General features: G+C 39.8%; 2 protein-coding genes across 4 annotated transcripts in view; one reads left to right on the top strand and one right to left on the bottom strand.

The window, feature by feature from the left end:
• Nucleotides 1–282: 282 nt before the first annotated feature.
• zgc:113531 (uncharacterized protein LOC541359 homolog) lies at nucleotides 283–4,339 on the top strand. Its single transcript, XM_034702209.1, has 3 exons — nucleotides 283–822; nucleotides 1,503–1,632; nucleotides 1,810–4,339. Exons 1-3 carry the CDS (start codon nucleotides 484–486, stop codon nucleotides 1,998–2,000), a joined length of 660 nt encoding a protein of 219 aa, XP_034558100.1. The 5' UTR covers nucleotides 283–483; the 3' UTR covers nucleotides 2,001–4,339.
• An 812-nt stretch (nucleotides 4,340–5,151) lies between these two features.
• b4galt2 (UDP-Gal:betaGlcNAc beta 1,4- galactosyltransferase, polypeptide 2) overlaps nucleotides 5,152–17,366 on the bottom strand; it is a 221,180-nt gene continuing 208,965 nt past the window's right edge. For 2 of the 3 annotated variants that reach the window (XM_034703802.1, XM_034703801.1), the window contains exon 9: nucleotides 9,199–10,400. In XM_034703802.1, coding sequence (XP_034559693.1) covers nucleotides 10,250–10,400 — 151 coding nt within the window. In that variant the 3' untranslated portion in view covers nucleotides 9,199–10,249. Of the gene's footprint in view, nucleotides 10,401–17,366 lie in introns of all 3 variants that reach the window. The other variant, XM_034703800.1, reaches the window with a different exon arrangement.

Consider the following 17,366-nt stretch of genomic DNA (forward strand, 5'->3'; position numbering starts at 1 on the left):
TGCTGGATTACGCAAAGTACAATTAATACGTTTTTCAGTGCAAAATACAGGTACCACCCATAGACTGTATAAAATACCACCTTATTTATACAGTCTATGGTACTAACTCTGCTGACTGAAACACTATAGCCATGATATTCCCTTGTAAAACTTTAGACTAGTGTTCTTAAACATGTATAATATGGGCACAGACGGACTTTCAGTTGGTGTATGCACCCTCAAAGAGGCAGGGCAGCGACAAACTTTCCCCCCTTTCCCCCACCCTCTTACCCTCCTCCGGACACTTTACATGAGTGTGTGCACCCACAGTAGACAGCTGTGGACAGGGGGAAGGGGACACCGCATAGAAGATTTGCTTTAGTAACGATGTGACAAACTAGCCTCATATTTTTTTTATGTCTCTCAAATCCCAGCTGAACAACGGAGGATTTTTTAAACGCGTGAACTTTTTTGCATTGGATAAAGTGGATAAAATAAATCATCATGGTTTCCAGAATGGAGCGCAGAATACGCACAGCCGTTTTGGCACTACTGCTTTGCGCACAGGCCGGTTTGGGCTTTTCAGTCGCTGGACAGCAGGAAGGCACCTGCGATGCAAACGGCAGTATCTACTTCGTGGGGGAGTGGTATTTTTTGGACTCTGATCACTGCACCCAATGTGAATGCACCGCTGAGGGCTCCGCTTGTTCCCGCACCGAGTGCACCTCTCTGCCGTCTGCATGCATTCATGTAAGCCACTACCCTACTGACTGCTGCCCTAGGTGCGAGAGGATCGGCTGCGAGTACCGGGGAGTGGTGTACGAACTTGGGCAAAACTTCCAGGTAAGGCTGAAAGACTAATTTGAAAACAGGGGGCTGACTTGTTTTTAGATTATCAGGGTATACAGTCTAAACCACCAGAAATAATTCAGGCAACAAGAACGGTTACCATCTGATGACCAGGCCCCGAGAATAAATGAGCATGCCAGTTTTTCTCATTTTTCTTAATTTTAATACTTGATATGGCACTTGGTATTTATTTGGTTACAGAAAATAACTTAAAGACAAAATCACTTTTCTAGTTCAGTAGCTCACAATTCGTGTCCACATCAGATCATTACTTATATTTCAGGGGTCATAAGTATTATTATTTTTTAGGTGCCAAAAAGGTAATGAGCTACTAATTCTTAGCTACATTATAGTTCTAAACTGTGTCAAGGAAAAGAAAAGCATATTAATGCACAAACATTTTCTGTTATGTATGAATAGGCTTTCTTAAGCTTGTGTTTTCTACCAGGAAAAGCCAATGTGCATCTTTTTCAGCCTATTTCCTTCCAAACCTCTCAGCCAGTGAATTACAATATTGTATGTAACTTGAGTATACAGTAGGGAATTGGAGGTAAATGGCGCCCCCTTTTGAGATGGCAAAAGGAAGTCTTGGTGAAACCTGCTGGTTTGAAAGACATTTTGAGTCTCAAGCTCTATTAAGAATGCTCTTTGTGTCTGTGTTTGTGTTTCCCCAGCCTTCAGAATGTGAGCAGTGCACCTGTGACAGTGATGGCATCGCCCGTTGTTTGGTTGCAGATTGTGCACCTCCACCTTGTGTCAACCCTGTCTACCAGCCGGGGAAATGCTGCCCAGAATGCAAGGATGGTAGGTTAAAAACTCTTCAAAAACAGTGTAAAGTTAATAGGACAGTGAGTTAAAAAATGGCAAATAAAAAACATTTTTTTACTGTAAAATGTTGTTATAATGCATGTTATCATGTTCCTGCATTAAGTCTGTGCTCTGCTGTGGTTAAACTTACCTTTGTTCATCATCACCCTTTAGGTCCAAACTGCTATGTTAATGCATCACGCAGTCAGGTGATTCCTGCTGGAGAGCCCTTCTGGGTGGACTCCTGCACCAAGTGTCGCTGTCATGATGGCCAGGACGCCGGTTACTGGGAGGGAAACCGTCTCGCCACCTGTTCCCGCCTCAAAAACTGCACGCCTGAACAGCCGTCCTCCAAGAAGAAGTGATTTATTCTGTCATCAGAGCCAACTGTTACCCTGAATCACCAATCCCTGCTTCATCTCCAAGAAGATGCAGAACCCTTCTGTGCAAGCCAGACATAAGGGATGATCTGCACCTTCAGAAATGTAAGTTTTGGGAACAGAACTGAACAAAAACCAAAGAAACAATTTTTAAACCGGTATTTCCCCAAGAACTTTTCATCAAGATTTCTGCAAGGGGAAGGTTGGGCCTTTATCAGGCCTGAGCTGCATTACAAGTAAGGTTGAAATTGAAGGATGACATGTCAAAGCTGAAGTTACACAGCTTTGTCAATTCTATGAACTGCACATTGGTAAAGAAAAATAACCAAACTAAAGTAAAAATATTAAAAAGGAGGTACAACATTGTTACTTACAGTTGTGGTCTTATCATGTAGACAAGCTCTGAGAGAACATGGAGATTTAACCTTTATAACCACAAACTGTGGCACTGAAACTCAGTGGACAGGCAGTAATACTCTGACATGGAAGTGTCAGAGGATGGTTATGCTCACAGCAAACACTAAGGTTTACTTTAGAGGTACTGCCTTCATTTGAGAGAAAGGATCCTTGAAGAAACTTGAGTTTCTAAGATGTGACCACACTCAAAGTTGTTATCATGTCATACATTTCTGCCTGTCCACAGTTTCTTCAAAAGGTTTGACCACTCTCTTTTTAAGGGAGAGACGTTAGTTATTAACTTTTTTTTAGCTGCAGGTCCCCAACGATTTTCTTTTTAAACCTTTCAGTACACCTGCCTTGGCAACTAGCACCATAACAAAGCCACTGACATCATTAATAAGGATACTAAGAAAAGGTAATTGACCTGCCATGGTTTGATGCAACACCTACGTGTTTGCACAGCTGTGGTGTGATTGAGAGAAGGAAGTAGCTCAGCAAAGCAATTAACAACTTGTAACTGCTCTGAGTTTTGCAGCTCAATTTCCATACTAATTGAAATCTAATGCATAAGACTAAAGCTGAAAATATGAGCGTACAGTAGCTGTAGATATGTATTTCATTACATGGAATGTTCTTTGTAAACTGTAGTGCAGGAAAGAATCTGTAATGTAGTTTTATTCATTTACATATGGTATCAAATTGTGCCTTTTACCTTCTTCAGAGTTTTCTTCAGTGTATGATAAAATATAGCATGATTTGTCCTTTTATACAGGTTTATATGAAGCAGACCTTCCACCAGTTTTTATTATGTACCACTTTAATCATGAGGGACCTCTGAATGAAATACCAACAATAATCTTGTGGAGTGATACGTTTATGTGCAGTGTTGGAGCTGGAATTTACTTAGCCGCATATATAAGACTCCCCAGCTGGTACTGCATGAAGTGTATGATTACAAGTGACAAGTTTCACCACCTTAAGTCTCCACGAGAGGCTTCTTTATGCAAGATGTGGGATTAAGTTTAAACTTTTAGGGTTATGGACGCCTTTTAAATCTGATTTTATGAGAAGACTTTAGTCAAGATTATACTCAGTGTATTTACAACATGTCCTTGAGGGGATTGCTATTCAAATCGAACTGTGTAAGAATGAGACCAGGTCAAATATGAGAGCTGGTTCTTTATAGCTGGAATCTTAATTCTTAAAAGGACAGAAAGAAAGAAGGTGTAGTATGACATTTTGTACCATTAGAAGTTTGAAATCAGTCTCATGTGGTAGATATGAACCACTTCAGTAGTCAGTTAGCGTAATGTATAAACTGAAAATGGGAAAGCTAGCCTGGCTTTGTTGAAAAGGAACAGAATACACGCAGACACTGTTCTACAGCTCATTATTAAACTCTCTATGCCTCATTTTCTGAATCTTTGCTGAAACAGAAGTGTAAAAATGATAAATTACTGTTTAATGTCTCTAATGACGGTTTTTGGCAAAGACCGTTAGCTACTTTGAGTTTCTGTCAGAGTTCACAGTTTGGCTTGTACTGGAATTAAACAAACATTTTATGACACATCATAAAGTGATCTTAAGAGTTATTTGCGGGGAGATTTTACCTTTTTTGTTACCTTTGGATAAAGCCAGGTTAACGGTTTCCTTATTTTCTGTCTTTAAACTAAGCTGGGTTAGCTTTCTGCTTGTTTTTACTATGAAAACAGGAGAGTGGGGTTGAGCTTATCTAACTTTGCACAAAGAAAAATATTTCTAACTTTACCTTAAGTCTGGTTTTAAATGTACTGTCTAAAATAAAAGGGAACTACAATGAATCATAACAACAAATCTTTAGTGTATCATGCTAGCATATGTAAAACAGCTGTACAGAATCATCTTGTACAATACTTCAAATAAAAACCCATTCTCATGTCTTTAAAAATGTCACATTACTTGGATTTCTTACTGATCTTCTGGCTGTGTAAGATGCTTGATTCTGATTGGTCAAAACCCCTTGACTATGGTTATTAACTTTCACTAACATGAGCATAACGCCATGGGAGGACCTGCCGTAGAATCACTGGGACTATTTTTTAAAAACTGTATACATTCATCATTTTTAAATCAATAAGATAATCTTTTAATTAATATTTTTTTGCAAACGTGTTTGTATATTAAGTTAGTGGCCAGGTAATAAGTGGGATAATGATTAGCAGGTTGTTCAGGGTGGACAGGACACTAATGCGAAGCCACACCAACCATTCATTACCCTTACTTAACCACTTAACTTATGCTTCCTTTGAAGGACATCTTTTCTTTTTTCCTTTTTGCTGCTATCCTGCTTTTCCCTTAGAGATATGCTCTTGAAAATCTGAGACAGATGCTTCATGCAGTGAGGTATGATAACAATAAAGACGAAGAAAGTAAAAGTGCCTTTAAACTAAGGATTGGTTTATACTGTTTGAGGGGAGGTAGAAAGGTCAGAGGAAAAAAGAGAAAACAAAAAGCCTGCTGAAGTCAAGCCATCTGTAATCCAATTTTTTTGACCACCAGCTCACCAAGGCCACACAGAAACGACAGTAACAGCTTTAAAAGGGTTATCATGGCCATGTGGTTGCTTAGAACTGCCAGTACTATATCAAAAGCTGTGGGGTTACCTCAGCGTACCTTAGAAAACTTACTTCCTTTGATGTTTCTATTTATCTTATCACAGAAACACATGTACACACACACAGATGACACCACAACTGTGTAATCTTTAACCATCAGATTTATTGATTGTATAGAAAAAGTAGGTTTGATATGACATAATGCATTCTATATAAGATATAACATTTTCAACATTCAATGTACAAAAAACCATAGCTAGAGATACAGTAAATGTTTAAAAACGCCCACAGGCCTCTAAGTCCTGTCTGCTGTCTGCTGCAGACAAGCAAAAGAAGTATTTGAAAAACTGTCTCCACTACTTAACCACCAGAGGTGTGCTTGACGACTGGAGCAGCTTCAAAAGTCAAAAGTCCTTCAACAAATATCAAGCGCTCCTCACCGTCGTTTTCATACACCAGTAAAGGAAACGATTCAAATACTTTTTCTGCTGAGGTTTCTGATCTTTACATCTGCATCACATGTTACTGTTTATACACACTGGGGCCATGACTCTCCTGCTCTATCCTTCTTCTTTTGCCAAGAAATCTTTCTCTTTAGCTTGTTCTTTCTAGATGTAACTGTCCTCATGAAATGCAGCCTGTAGTTTGTAAGAGTATGCTTGTTGATGCTAGAATTTTACAGGGGCGCTCAAGCATTTCAGGTGTGAAGGGGTGTAGTTGAGTTGTCATGAAGAGTATGAGCAAAGTGGCTGTGTAATGTCTTCTGTGGCTCTGGAGCACGTTGACCTCAAATCTTTTACAGGAATGCTACTTTGTTTCTGGAGGTGTGGGGATCGAATGGTGGGACTGAGGAGGAAGGGAGGGTTTTACAGATATGTATACTTCCATTTGAAACGTATTTCTTTTACCTTAGAGCTACTTAGTTATAGACACTGTACTCCCAAAACTACCACTTTATGTTACATTATTAATTTGTGAACCAAACAAAGTGCAAAAAATTGTAATTATGAAAATGCTGCCCAAGTATATTCATGAGAGCTTCAGATTGTAAAACCAGAGGCTTTATCTTCCGCATCTGTATGCTGTTAGCCATTCATGTTGCAGAATGTTTAAGTTAACTATGCCAGGACTATTTTCCCAATATTTTTTTAGCACAGAGGCTAGTGCCATTTATTTTGCATTATTGTCTTTTTTCACATATGTTTATCATTTATTCTAGTGTTGAAGTGTCCAAACTGTGAATCACGGGATATCCTCTGAAAAAAAAACATGAATGAGACTTTACTTTTGTAGCCAAGGGTTCAAAAATTCAGTCTTCACCTTTACAACTCTATGAAAGATAATAATTAGTTGCATTATGGGAAATGTAATTCTTTTAGGATTTGACTTAAGCTAGGGATTTAAAGTCTGTATATTTCAGCCTCTGCTACTTCAAAATTATCATCTATATTCCTTAACCTGTCCCTCAAAAGTCACCCAACTTTACTGAGGTGACACACTTAATCTCTGAGGCGCCTCTTTAATACTGCAGGGTGAAAATCTAAGCTTTCATTTAATGTTTACTGTGTTTCTCAACTCAACGAAACAAAGAGGTCTTTCTGAAAATATATGACTGCATCAAAAACTGATCAGAGCATCCCCAAAAGCTCACACCCCACATAGAAACAGTGACTTTTAAGCAGGATATGCGATAGATGTGAACAAATCTGTTGAATTCCACAGCTGTAAACAGTATAAAGAAGGGAGGGTATTGATCTCCCCACGTTGTTTACCCACTAAGGGACTCTAAAAGTCACCAAGAGATTTCTGCACTCTTTAGTTTCAGAGTACAGAGAGGAGAGAAGGTGAAAAGGAATAGGAGAGTCAGGGTTGGAGTAGATAAGGAGAGAAGAGGGGAGACAGATGGGGGATGTGTACTGAGAAGGGGTGAGTACAGAGAAAAATAAAGATACAGTAAAGTGGCACAAATTCAGGGACACAAAGAGAGCCCCTGTCGATATCTATTGAATGAAGAAGCGCTCTTGTGCAACGCAGCTGTGCCTGAAGTGGGCCTGGCACAAAGCACAACAGAAAGCCACTGACACACACACAGCGTGGACTGACAGAGTGAGAAAGAAGAGGCAATGAAAGAGGAGATAATGTAAAGAAAAAAGGGAAACTGTGAATGCTTTTGTGCCTGTGTGTGTGTGTGCCTGTGTGTGTGTGCCTGTCTGTGTGTATGTGTGTGTGTGTGTGTGTGTGTGTGTGTGTGTGTGTGTGTGTGTCTGTAAGAGAGGGGCCATCACTCCTTCCAACAGACTTCAGGCAGAGATAACAGAGAGCCAAACAGATGGGAACATTTTTGCCTGAAGGCTGTCCAAAGAAGGAACAAACAATCTACTTTTTTTCTTTTCACCTAATAAAAGCCCCACATTGTTATTAGTGATGCAGAGATTGAACCATCAGAGGATACAAAACTCTTGTATCTGTTAAAGTTTCAAAGGCAGGTGGAAATGTTTTGTGTGGGTTTTTCTTGAAAGCTATGGAAGCCCTGAGCTGGCATGTATCAATACATGTTATTTACTCTGTTGTATTGTGAAAACAAGTTCTCCAGATCAAGCTGTAATTCATCAAGATAACAAAACTTGTTTCCTCATGATAAAAAGCCCACCACTGTATTGGACATAATCATAACTCGATTAGAAAAGCAAAGTACAGAGAAGAAATCGGCTTAACTTACCTCATTAGTATTGGCAATGGTAGCATTGCATGGTCTGGACTATTACAGTGACCATCCTATTATTTCATTTTCTAGAATGCCAGAAAAGTATCCTGTTATCATGAGAAAACAAACTTTATTATCACGTGATGAGGACAAATGATAAGATGGGGTTTCAAGGAAACAATTGAAATGAACTCATCATCACGGAAAACATGTTATATTATCATGAGATAACAACACAGATATGTGAAGATATATATAGAGAAAAAATATAATAGTTTTCACTAGAAAACTGAGTAAATAAAATGTACAGATGCGTGTCTGCTTTAGGCTTCCGTATATCACACACATGTCCTTATCCACTGACTTATCAGCCAAGGAATGACCTCAAATTTAAACACAACTTTCCCAGCCCCTTTGAAAAAATTACTACTGAAGGCATCAGTTTGGTGTTTAGGCGTCAACAGTAACAGCATCAACAGTAGAGACGAGGAAAAAATAAAAACAAAGGAAGAAGAGTAACATATCAAAACATTACAAAAAAAAGTGCAAGGCGATTTTTTTCCACACAGGATAAGCTGTTGAAGTCATATGAGACAGTTTAAACGTCAAAACAACTTCAGTAAAAAAAAAAGGAACTGGTTATTTGATACCTGTCAGTTATGAAATTCTAAAGTGTATTAAAATGATCCTGTTCTGACGGGTGATGGTGATAAAATCTGAAGCAGCGATTGAGACGTCAGTCAGACTGCTCAAACTTTAACTTCTCGAAGCAGCCCTCAAATTCACATTTTCCATAGACTAAAGACTATCATTGTGTAATTTCCTCTTTCCGGATATGATAGTCTTTCCCCTCGTAGATTGGAAGAAAATGATAGCAGAGAGAAAATGGCATAAGAGCATAAATGAACCGTGATACTAAAGAAAAAGACTTTAAGGTTACATTATAAGCTAAAAAATGACCCAAATTTCAAATTGTCTCTATGTCTGTGGAGCGAGTGAGAAAACTGCAAGACCTTTGGATTGACAACTGGTTTCCTGCGAAACATCTGATAGCTCATATTTGTCGTTTGTCCCTTTTGTGCCCCATGTTAAAAAATACAGTTAAAGTCAAATTTATTTATCAATAAATGTTTCTACTGGATCATATTTGTACATATTTGTAAGAATATGAACTAATCTCTAGCTTCCATCTTTTAGAGAAGAAACTGGATCTGTAAAACTCAGATTACCGAAACAAAACTTTCTTAAAGTGGGTCAAAAAAGACAACAAGTGTCAAGAAAACTGATTTCCAATATGTGCCACATGGAGGTGAAATCATGTCTGAGCTGTCAGTTAATCTGCCTTGTTGGTCTAAATCCTCGATATGATTCAAGATGCATTCCCAAGGTAGTTCCAGCACACTGCATTCAACATAGGAGAAAGCCTTACGTAACTTCAATATGTTTTCTTCTGTTGCCAAACTTTTCCATCACTCCACTGAGTCAGTTTCTGTTTCCAAAGTCTGAGTTTATATATATAAAAAGGAGAACCAAAAGAGGGTTCCCATGACAAACAGGTTGTTATCAGCGTGTCCCAGCACTGTTTAGAGTCTTCTGCTGTAGATGCAGGCACAATACACATTCATTAAGTGATACCGGAGGATTTGATTGAGTAGTTAGATCCAAACAGGAGACTCCCTGACAAAGACGTCAATATCAAATCGACTGTCAGCATCATTTGTTGAGACAAGAGTCAGCAGATCTTTGATATGCAATCCATTTAATTCCATGGGCTGTCACGGTCTGCAACCATTTCTAAAACGGGACTCCCTGTTATCTTGAACACACATCTGTAAATGCTTAAAAAGTAACATTTTTCATGGCGTTAAAAGAGTCTGTTGTCCACCAGGTTATGTTATTTCCACACAAGCATGTTCCAAGTCCTTTGCTCTTCAGTTTCCTTTTTCGTATCCATGTAGAAGTCATTTTTTTGTCACTTTGTGTTGACGAAACTTGTCAAATATTCCAAGAAATCAAACTGGACGCTGTCCCATATTTGAGAACAAGCCATGAAAACTATCCAACTTAGAAATTGTCTCCCAACATATAGACCCTGTCATTATCCTCTGTCGATACACCATTGGATGCCCTCCAGTCTTCGAAAGATTGCTGATGGAAAGGCTCCAAGTTTCAGCTTCCAAGTTTGACACCAGCTTTGAGTCAGCCGCTGGTATTCCAGCTTTGGTCCACTCTCTTTAATTCTGAAGTCACTGATTGGTAAAGGTAGGGGTGAGAAGCCATTGTCTGCCTGAAAAAATTGAAGGAGCCTGAGTCCTGTTACAGAAATGGAGCGCTGAAATCTTCAAAAGAAGGGTTAGAGGGGAGAAAGAGACCATGATGTGCTTGTTACTTCCCCTCTTTTTCTACTCCAAAATATTTCCAGTCTTTCCAAGTCAAGGATATGTGTCTCTTGGTTCCTTCTTGTAATCTCTCTTGTGCACATCTTGCTCCTCCAGACACAATGCATCAACCCCCTTCACCCCTCTCTCTGTGTGTCACTAGCCCTTGAATGGACGGGGCGGTGGTTTGCCGATCTCCACAGAGATATTTGTGTACAGTGGGTACTTCTTGACCTGAACCAGTCTGTAGGTCAGAGAGCTGATGCCGTCCTTCTTCATTGTGTTCTTTGTGTTCTGTATTTTGTTAAACCTGCAGGGTGAGAGACAAAAAAGAAAGGGAAAAAGAAAAGAGAGGGAAAGGGGAAGACATTGGAGAAAAAGTGATTAAAAATAATAGCACCAAAGCTGCAAAGTGGAATCTTGATTCTTCCAGATTCAGTGTAGATTTTTGCAGGATTGTCTGAGGCACACCAATGTTCTCAGAGAGGATTGTGTTTGTGAGGAGACAATGAAATTACATAAACAGGAAAAATTACATTTAAAAGAGCAGTGCAACTTTTTAGGTTATGGCTTTTCACTCATCCAGTGTTGCATACATCTACCAGTTGTGACCTGCTCTACTGAAACCGTTCTGTAATTTATAAGCAAAAATGTGCAACAGAAAAGAACAGTGCAGCAAAAACACAATTCTTCTTACTGACTGCAGCTGACTTCTTAACAAGGCCTTAGAGCCCCATTTGTACATACAATCCCCATAAAGCACTTCACATTGACCTAACGTCTTCATGCCTAAGTGAATGCATCGCTTTGAAACAAATCTTCGATTATTTTGCTCATATTCTTCAGACTTCTGACATCTGCATGCCATATTTTCCTTTTTTCAAACACACTTTATTTACAGATATTGTTTTACATATTCTTCATTGAAAACTTCTATTTTATAACCTCTTAACTTTCACTTTCCCTCTTGCTTGCTGTACTTATTGACATCATTTTGCACCAAAATATCTACCCATATCCCCTGATGTAAACACTTATATGACAATCTCACTCAGACTTTTTTTTCTCTCCTTTGTTAATTGTCTAGACATCCATTGAATCTATTTGCAACATCCTTTTATAAGTCCTGCGGGAGCCCTAGTTATTTTTCATATGGACCCATGTGGAATTCATGCTCCAAATACTGAAAAGACTACAACAGAAAGCAAACACTACACATGATAAAACTTGATAAACAGTCGATGCAGTGCAGCTACTAGGACATCAAAATAATGTTAATTCATATTCAGAGTAAGAGCAGTGAAAAGGTGCTGTACTCACTACAGTCTAGCACATTAAAAACTTAATTTACAGCATGAATGCTTCAATCAAAATCAACATTCAAATTCACAGGATGCATTATGTTGTTATTGATTATTTAAGTATTGCTTCTGGCCCCTCAGAAGGTAATGGCACAAGTCCAATGACCCAGAAAGCAGCTGAAAGTAACAGTCCTGTTGATTTGTTCATAATAAAGTAAGCTTACAGGTTCCTTCACTTTGGACCTCTTAACCAACAGGTGGTGCTATTGCATCACTCTGCAACTCAGTGAGCTGCGTTATCCATCACATCCGCCTCAGTTTGTCTGAATTATGCTGGAATCTCCTTCCTCATTGGCTGTGATTCAGAGGTTACATCAGAATGTGCTCTTACGTTAGAATTTGCTCTGATTTTTGTAATAAAGATGGGAAAATAATTCACTGTGTGTCAGACAGTTGCATAGCACTTCAGTGTTTGCTGCTTCTGTGCTTGAGTTCAGTTTGTGATGCAATCTCTGGCATTAAAACCAATTCATAACACCAGCTCCCTCCTGTCACCAGAGTGGTAGTATCAGCATCCAGTGCCAATCAGGATGGAAATGAGGCTGCGGTGTGCCAGTTGCTAACAGAGTGTTTACACCACTCTTGTCTCAGAAATGCCTTATTTTGCTGTGAACAGAGAAAAAGCTGATGTGTGCAAACACCCCGTCATGCACATTCTCTTATCAACAGACTGACTGCAACAAAAGACGTCTTCCTAACGATATGCTTGGACGTAAAACTGGAGTTGACACTTGAGTCCGACATGGACCACTGAGTCTGCACAGCCCTGTCAGAACTGACTAGTAAGGATCTCTCTTCTCTCCCGGCACAGCTCTCTCTCCTTGTCTCTCCCAAATCAAATCAAAACGAGCTTTATTGGCATAAATGGAAGCAGGAAAAATGTTGTCAAGCATCTTTCCCTTGAACAATGCAATACAATAGTGTATAAATAGAATTACACATTCTTTGACTTCTACAAAGGATTGGCAGCTGAACCTAAAAGAAAGGGAGATTAGTTCTGAGTAGAAGAGGGCAAGGAGAGGAAAGGAAGGGAAGAAGAGGAATTGAATTGGAGAAAAATCGAGGATGGGATGCGGATTGAAAAATATATGTCAGGAGAAGAGAGTGAAAGATGGAACAAGCAAGATGTACTGATACTGAAACATTAAGTGAATGAAGCGGAGGGAAAAGGAGAAATCTTTAGATGAATCTATAAAGCAGCAGAGATTGAAAGCAATAAAATAATCCCATCATACATACAGAGGATATCAGAGGCACTCAATCTGTGGGCTGCAGTATGTTGGGCTTACTTATCTAAGTTTTATTCTAAAGAGTTAGAGAGCCACACAAAGACAGCCCTCTTTACATATTCATTAGCCTGATTTCCAGACTGAGTCCTAACTGGGCTAAGTAAAGCTCTATTTTAATTCCATCAACGGTCTCACAGGAAAACACTCTGGTTTAGGATCTCGACAATCACTCAATATACCAGCTATTAAGGATTGGCTTGTTCTGTTGCTATATGTTTTGAGCTAGCTAAGCCTTGTTGTAGAAATTGTGTCAAAGAAATTGTATAATTAGTGACAGTTGGCGTCCATGGGGAAGGAGATCGTTGCCATGGTATGCTAAAATTGATGCTGCTATGAAGAGGCTGTTAGGGTAACCCCCTTTTTAGAGACTGAAACAGGTGGGAAAGCTAGCATGAAGACCACACTTTGGTCTGGAGATGCCATGGTATGAGCTCTATCTTGTGCTAAGTGTTGAGCAATAATTACCAGGCTAAAATACCTAGCTAGAATAACACAAGCTAAACAGAAGAGGGTTAGCATGCTTACTGTTACTGCTAATTAGCTTAAAGCGTCCCTACCTCAGATAGGAATAATGTCACCATGGTATGCTAAATTTGAGGCTTCTAAACACAGCTTATTATCTCTAGCCCAGCTTAGAGACTGAACAGTGCAATGCTAGTTTTTCCAACTGTTTCAAAGGGAAGAAGATCCTCCTACCTGTACCTTATAAGCCTACTCTACTTTGGAATCATCTACCGGTAAGGGCCCGGGAGGCAGACACCCTCTCTACTTTTAAAAGTAGGCTTCAAACTTTCCTTTTTGATAAAGCTTATAGTTGGAGCTTGCTCAGGTTTGGACCAGCTCTTAGTTGTGCTGTTATAGGCGTATACTGGTGGGGGAACTGACACACTGGGATCCTGTCTTTCCCTCTCTCCTCTGTCTGCCTATCACTAACTTTAACTCTTCCTGTCCCATTAAAGTAACTAGCCGTAGACCTTTCTGGAGACCCTGAGCTCCCTTGTCTCGTAGGTTCCTCTGAGTCGCTGCTGTAGACGGTCTGCTGCTGTGGACGTGCCAGACTCCAGTTGCTACAACTACTACTATCTGTCTCACCACTATCATCTCTCTCTCTTCTTCTCCCTCTACCCTTCTTACCAAACCCAACTCAGTCAAGGCAGATGTCTGTCTAACATGAGTCTGAGTCTGCTCAAGATTTCTGCCTGTTAAAGGAAGTTATTCCTTGCTGCAGTAACTTGCTAAATGCTGCAAAAGTGCTCTGCTCATGGTGGATTATATTTATTCTAAGCCCAACCAGCTACTCGTGGTGGCATCAATTGAATTACTGTACAGACTTGAGAAACAGATCTACCCCTGGCATGAAAGGAAATTCCTAAAGGTCGATATCTTCCTTTGAATGAATCCAAATAAGACGCTTAACTTAACTTGTTTTCAGAGCAAATACATTTTTACCCACACAAACACACCCCACACACGCTTTATCTGCACTGTCCCAGGACGATAACATATGAATAGAATATTGAACAATGTAACTGAGTGACTGATTCATTTGCAATGCATGAGGCTTGCTAGTCAAAATGTGTGTGTGTGTGTGTGTGTGTGTGTGTGTGTGTGTGTGTGTGTGTGTGTGTGTGTGTGTGCGCGCGTGCGTGCATGCATGCGTGCGTGTGTGTGTGTGTGTGCGTGCGTGCGTGCGTGCGTGCGTGCGTGCGCGCGCGTGTGTGTGTGTACATGCAAGCTGATACTCGAGGCCGGTGATGAATGTGCCTCTTTCTTACTTCCGCTGGCCCGATATCTCATTGCTATGCCTAACCAGCTTCTCAGAAAAGAGGGAAAGAGAATGCCCTCCTGTTTTAGAGTGTGTGCATTTTGAGTGAATGTGTGTGTGTGTTTGGGGAATGTGAGTGTGGGTGTGTGTGAGTGGGAACGCAGGGAAGATAGTAAACATTCATCAAACAGTCAAGACAAAGCCTCCCTGAGTAAACACTGGACATTACGCAGGTACTCCAGACAAACACTCCCAAAAGGCTCAATCATTAATCTGAATCTTAACAGAAGGAATCCATGCACTTAAAGACAAAATGCTGAGGCAAAGGCCCATTTCATCTGTGTCATTGATTGACAGCTGAAGAATACAAAAAAGCTCTAACGGTATTCTGAAAGACAAAGTAAGGATGTTTTAGGCATTTACTAGAATATCAATGAATCAATCAGTCTGTATTTATACAGTGCCAAATCACAACAAATGTTATCCCAAGATGCTTTACAAACAGAGCAGGTCTAGACCATACTCATATATTATATATGCTATGTCATATTATTAACAAAGACTCAACATCAAGATCTAGTCCCATGTTACAGACAGGACTCAGTCTGATCTCATCTTAATCCACCATGAGCAGAGCCCTTTGCAGCATTTAGCAAGTTACAGCACCAAGGACAAACTTCCTTTAACAGGCAGAAACCTCCCAGTATGTCAGTTCCCCCGGCAGTCTAAGCTTATAGCAGCATAACTAAGAGCTGGTCCAAACCTGAGCCACCCCTAACTATAAGCTTCATCAAAAAGGAAAGTTTTAATAAGCCTACTCTTAAAAGTAAAGAGGGTGTCTGCCTCCTGGACGATGACCGGTAGATGATTTGACTTTGTAATGACTTAATTTGAAACTGTACTATTTCTACTGTAGAAATATATATATTGGAGTATGGTTACAATACCTTTAAATATTCCAACACTTGTTTAGATTTGGATGGCGCTTCCTGACATTAAGTTTGCAATGAACTCTGGGTAAGTCCCACAATAAAATCTACAGAAATGCTGACAGAAATTCACACATGATGATTTTACTGTGTGCCATTATTAAGTGTCACTACTAAGTACCAACACACTTACCAGGAACACGCTTTTAGGTCCATAGTCTGCCAGTGTGAGCTTGTTAGCATGCTGACGTTAGCATGTAGCCTAAAGCACAACATATTCAGCTGAGTAACCTCATTTCATTTTTTCTTTGTGTTGCCTTATGTCTTACTATTTCGAAGTAACTTCTTGAAATTGTACAAAATACTGCACGACTTGTCAGACTGAGAAGTGATGAATCGAAGTTTGTCTGTGCAGAGAAAGTAAGAGAAAAGCTAAACTCCTCTCTCCTCCACCCACACTGCCTCAATCCTGCCATGAGGTGGCTGTTCTCCCCCTCCGCAGCCTTCTGATTATTCTGAACTGCTGTGCTCGAGTTGAGCCCAAATGCCTCTTCTTCAGACGATCCTTTAAGCTGATATTTCCGAGACATTATAACGAGTGTCCAGAAGGGCTGTAAAAATGAAGTTTGTGCAGACTAATAGGCCGCTATTTTCTGCCCCTCGCTGGAGTTATGAATAATGTAACAGCCCCAAATAAGAAGCGTCCCTGTTGGTGTCACGTCTTATTGAGGAAGTCTGGTTCACCGACCAGAGAGAGGGAGCAGATCCATGAGCAAGAGGAGGAGGAAAACGGGAACTGAGTATCAAGCAGACATACACACAGACACAGAAAGCCGACTTTCTTTCAGTCTAGTGGCTGATTTATTGATTTTGATGAAGGCAACTAGACCAGTCCGATCCAGCCGGCTCCCGTCTCTATTGGTGTCATTTCAGCATGCAATTACTGAGGGATCGTTGCATCTTATCTGCTCAACCCACACACCCATACACACTCAAAACAATGATGGATGACACATTACACAGGCCTGGTTATTCTAGACATCTTCAAATTTAATTTATTACAGCCATTATACTGTACAGACAGTTATTTTAAAAAATAAACCACTGCTGGATGGATTTCTGACATTTATCCATTTCAACAGGAGCTCTTTACGGGTAACTTCTTTTTATGTCTTTGGCAAATTAGCCAAAGTGGATGCCTGAGCCTCCACTTTGGCTAATTTGCCCTCACTCCTAGACATGTGTTGGAGATGGATTTTACTTTTACAGGTGAATAAGGGCACAAACAAAAGCTCAATGAAAAATGTATAAATACAACATCAGGAGGTGAAAATGATTTTTTTTCCTCCAGCAATTTAAAAAGTTTTTTCTTTCACCTTCCTTTCACACACAGGTGTAAGGTCTTTGTGAGGCTCTGCGTGTGCTTTTTGCAGGTAAAAGGTAAATGTTGCTCTCTTTTCAGCTGATGTCAAAAGCTTCACTTAAGGCTAATTTGCCTTTCTGTCAAACCTGCAGTTGGGTTTTATTTCTGTGAGCATGGAGAGGAGCGTGCTGTGTCAGATCATGTGTACGTTATAAAGTATAATTAAAGATGTATGCACAATTTTCTTTCAATATAATAATGATTAAGAAATGTATATCCTGACCATTTAAAAGCATTCATTACTTACATTAGTAGTACAAATGTTGAGACTAAATTTTTAATCTTAAAGGCCAAGCTACATGATGCATTTTAAGAGTCTTCCTTTCTTTATTAGAAATCAGAAGACGTTAAAATTTAGAAAAAATTCAAAACAGCCTGCTTTGGATATTCTTCAAAGTTGTTATTCACATGTCTCTCACAGCGTGACATTCAAACCAGCAACTGTATATCAAACAGATAATGGGCCTTCGCATCCATGCATCGTTAGATAAGCAGCCAAAATATGGCTT

This window comes from Notolabrus celidotus, chromosome 15, assembly GCF_009762535.1.
Source record: "Notolabrus celidotus isolate fNotCel1 chromosome 15, fNotCel1.pri, whole genome shotgun sequence".
NCBI lineage: Eukaryota > Metazoa > Chordata > Actinopteri > Labriformes > Labridae > Notolabrus > Notolabrus celidotus.

Excerpts from the sequence above, each read along its gene's own strand:
- zgc:113531 (XM_034702209.1), top strand. The coding sequence starts at position 484 with ATGGTTTCCAGAATGGAGCGCAGAATACGCACAGCCGTTTTGGCACTA. Across the intron at positions 823-1,502 it reads AACTTGGGCAAAACTTCCAG|CCTTCAGAATGTGAGCAGTG; the intron begins GTAAGGCTGAAA and ends GTGTTTCCCCAG. Across the intron at positions 1,633-1,809 it reads CTGCCCAGAATGCAAGGATG|GTCCAAACTGCTATGTTAAT; the intron begins GTAGGTTAAAAA and ends ATCACCCTTTAG.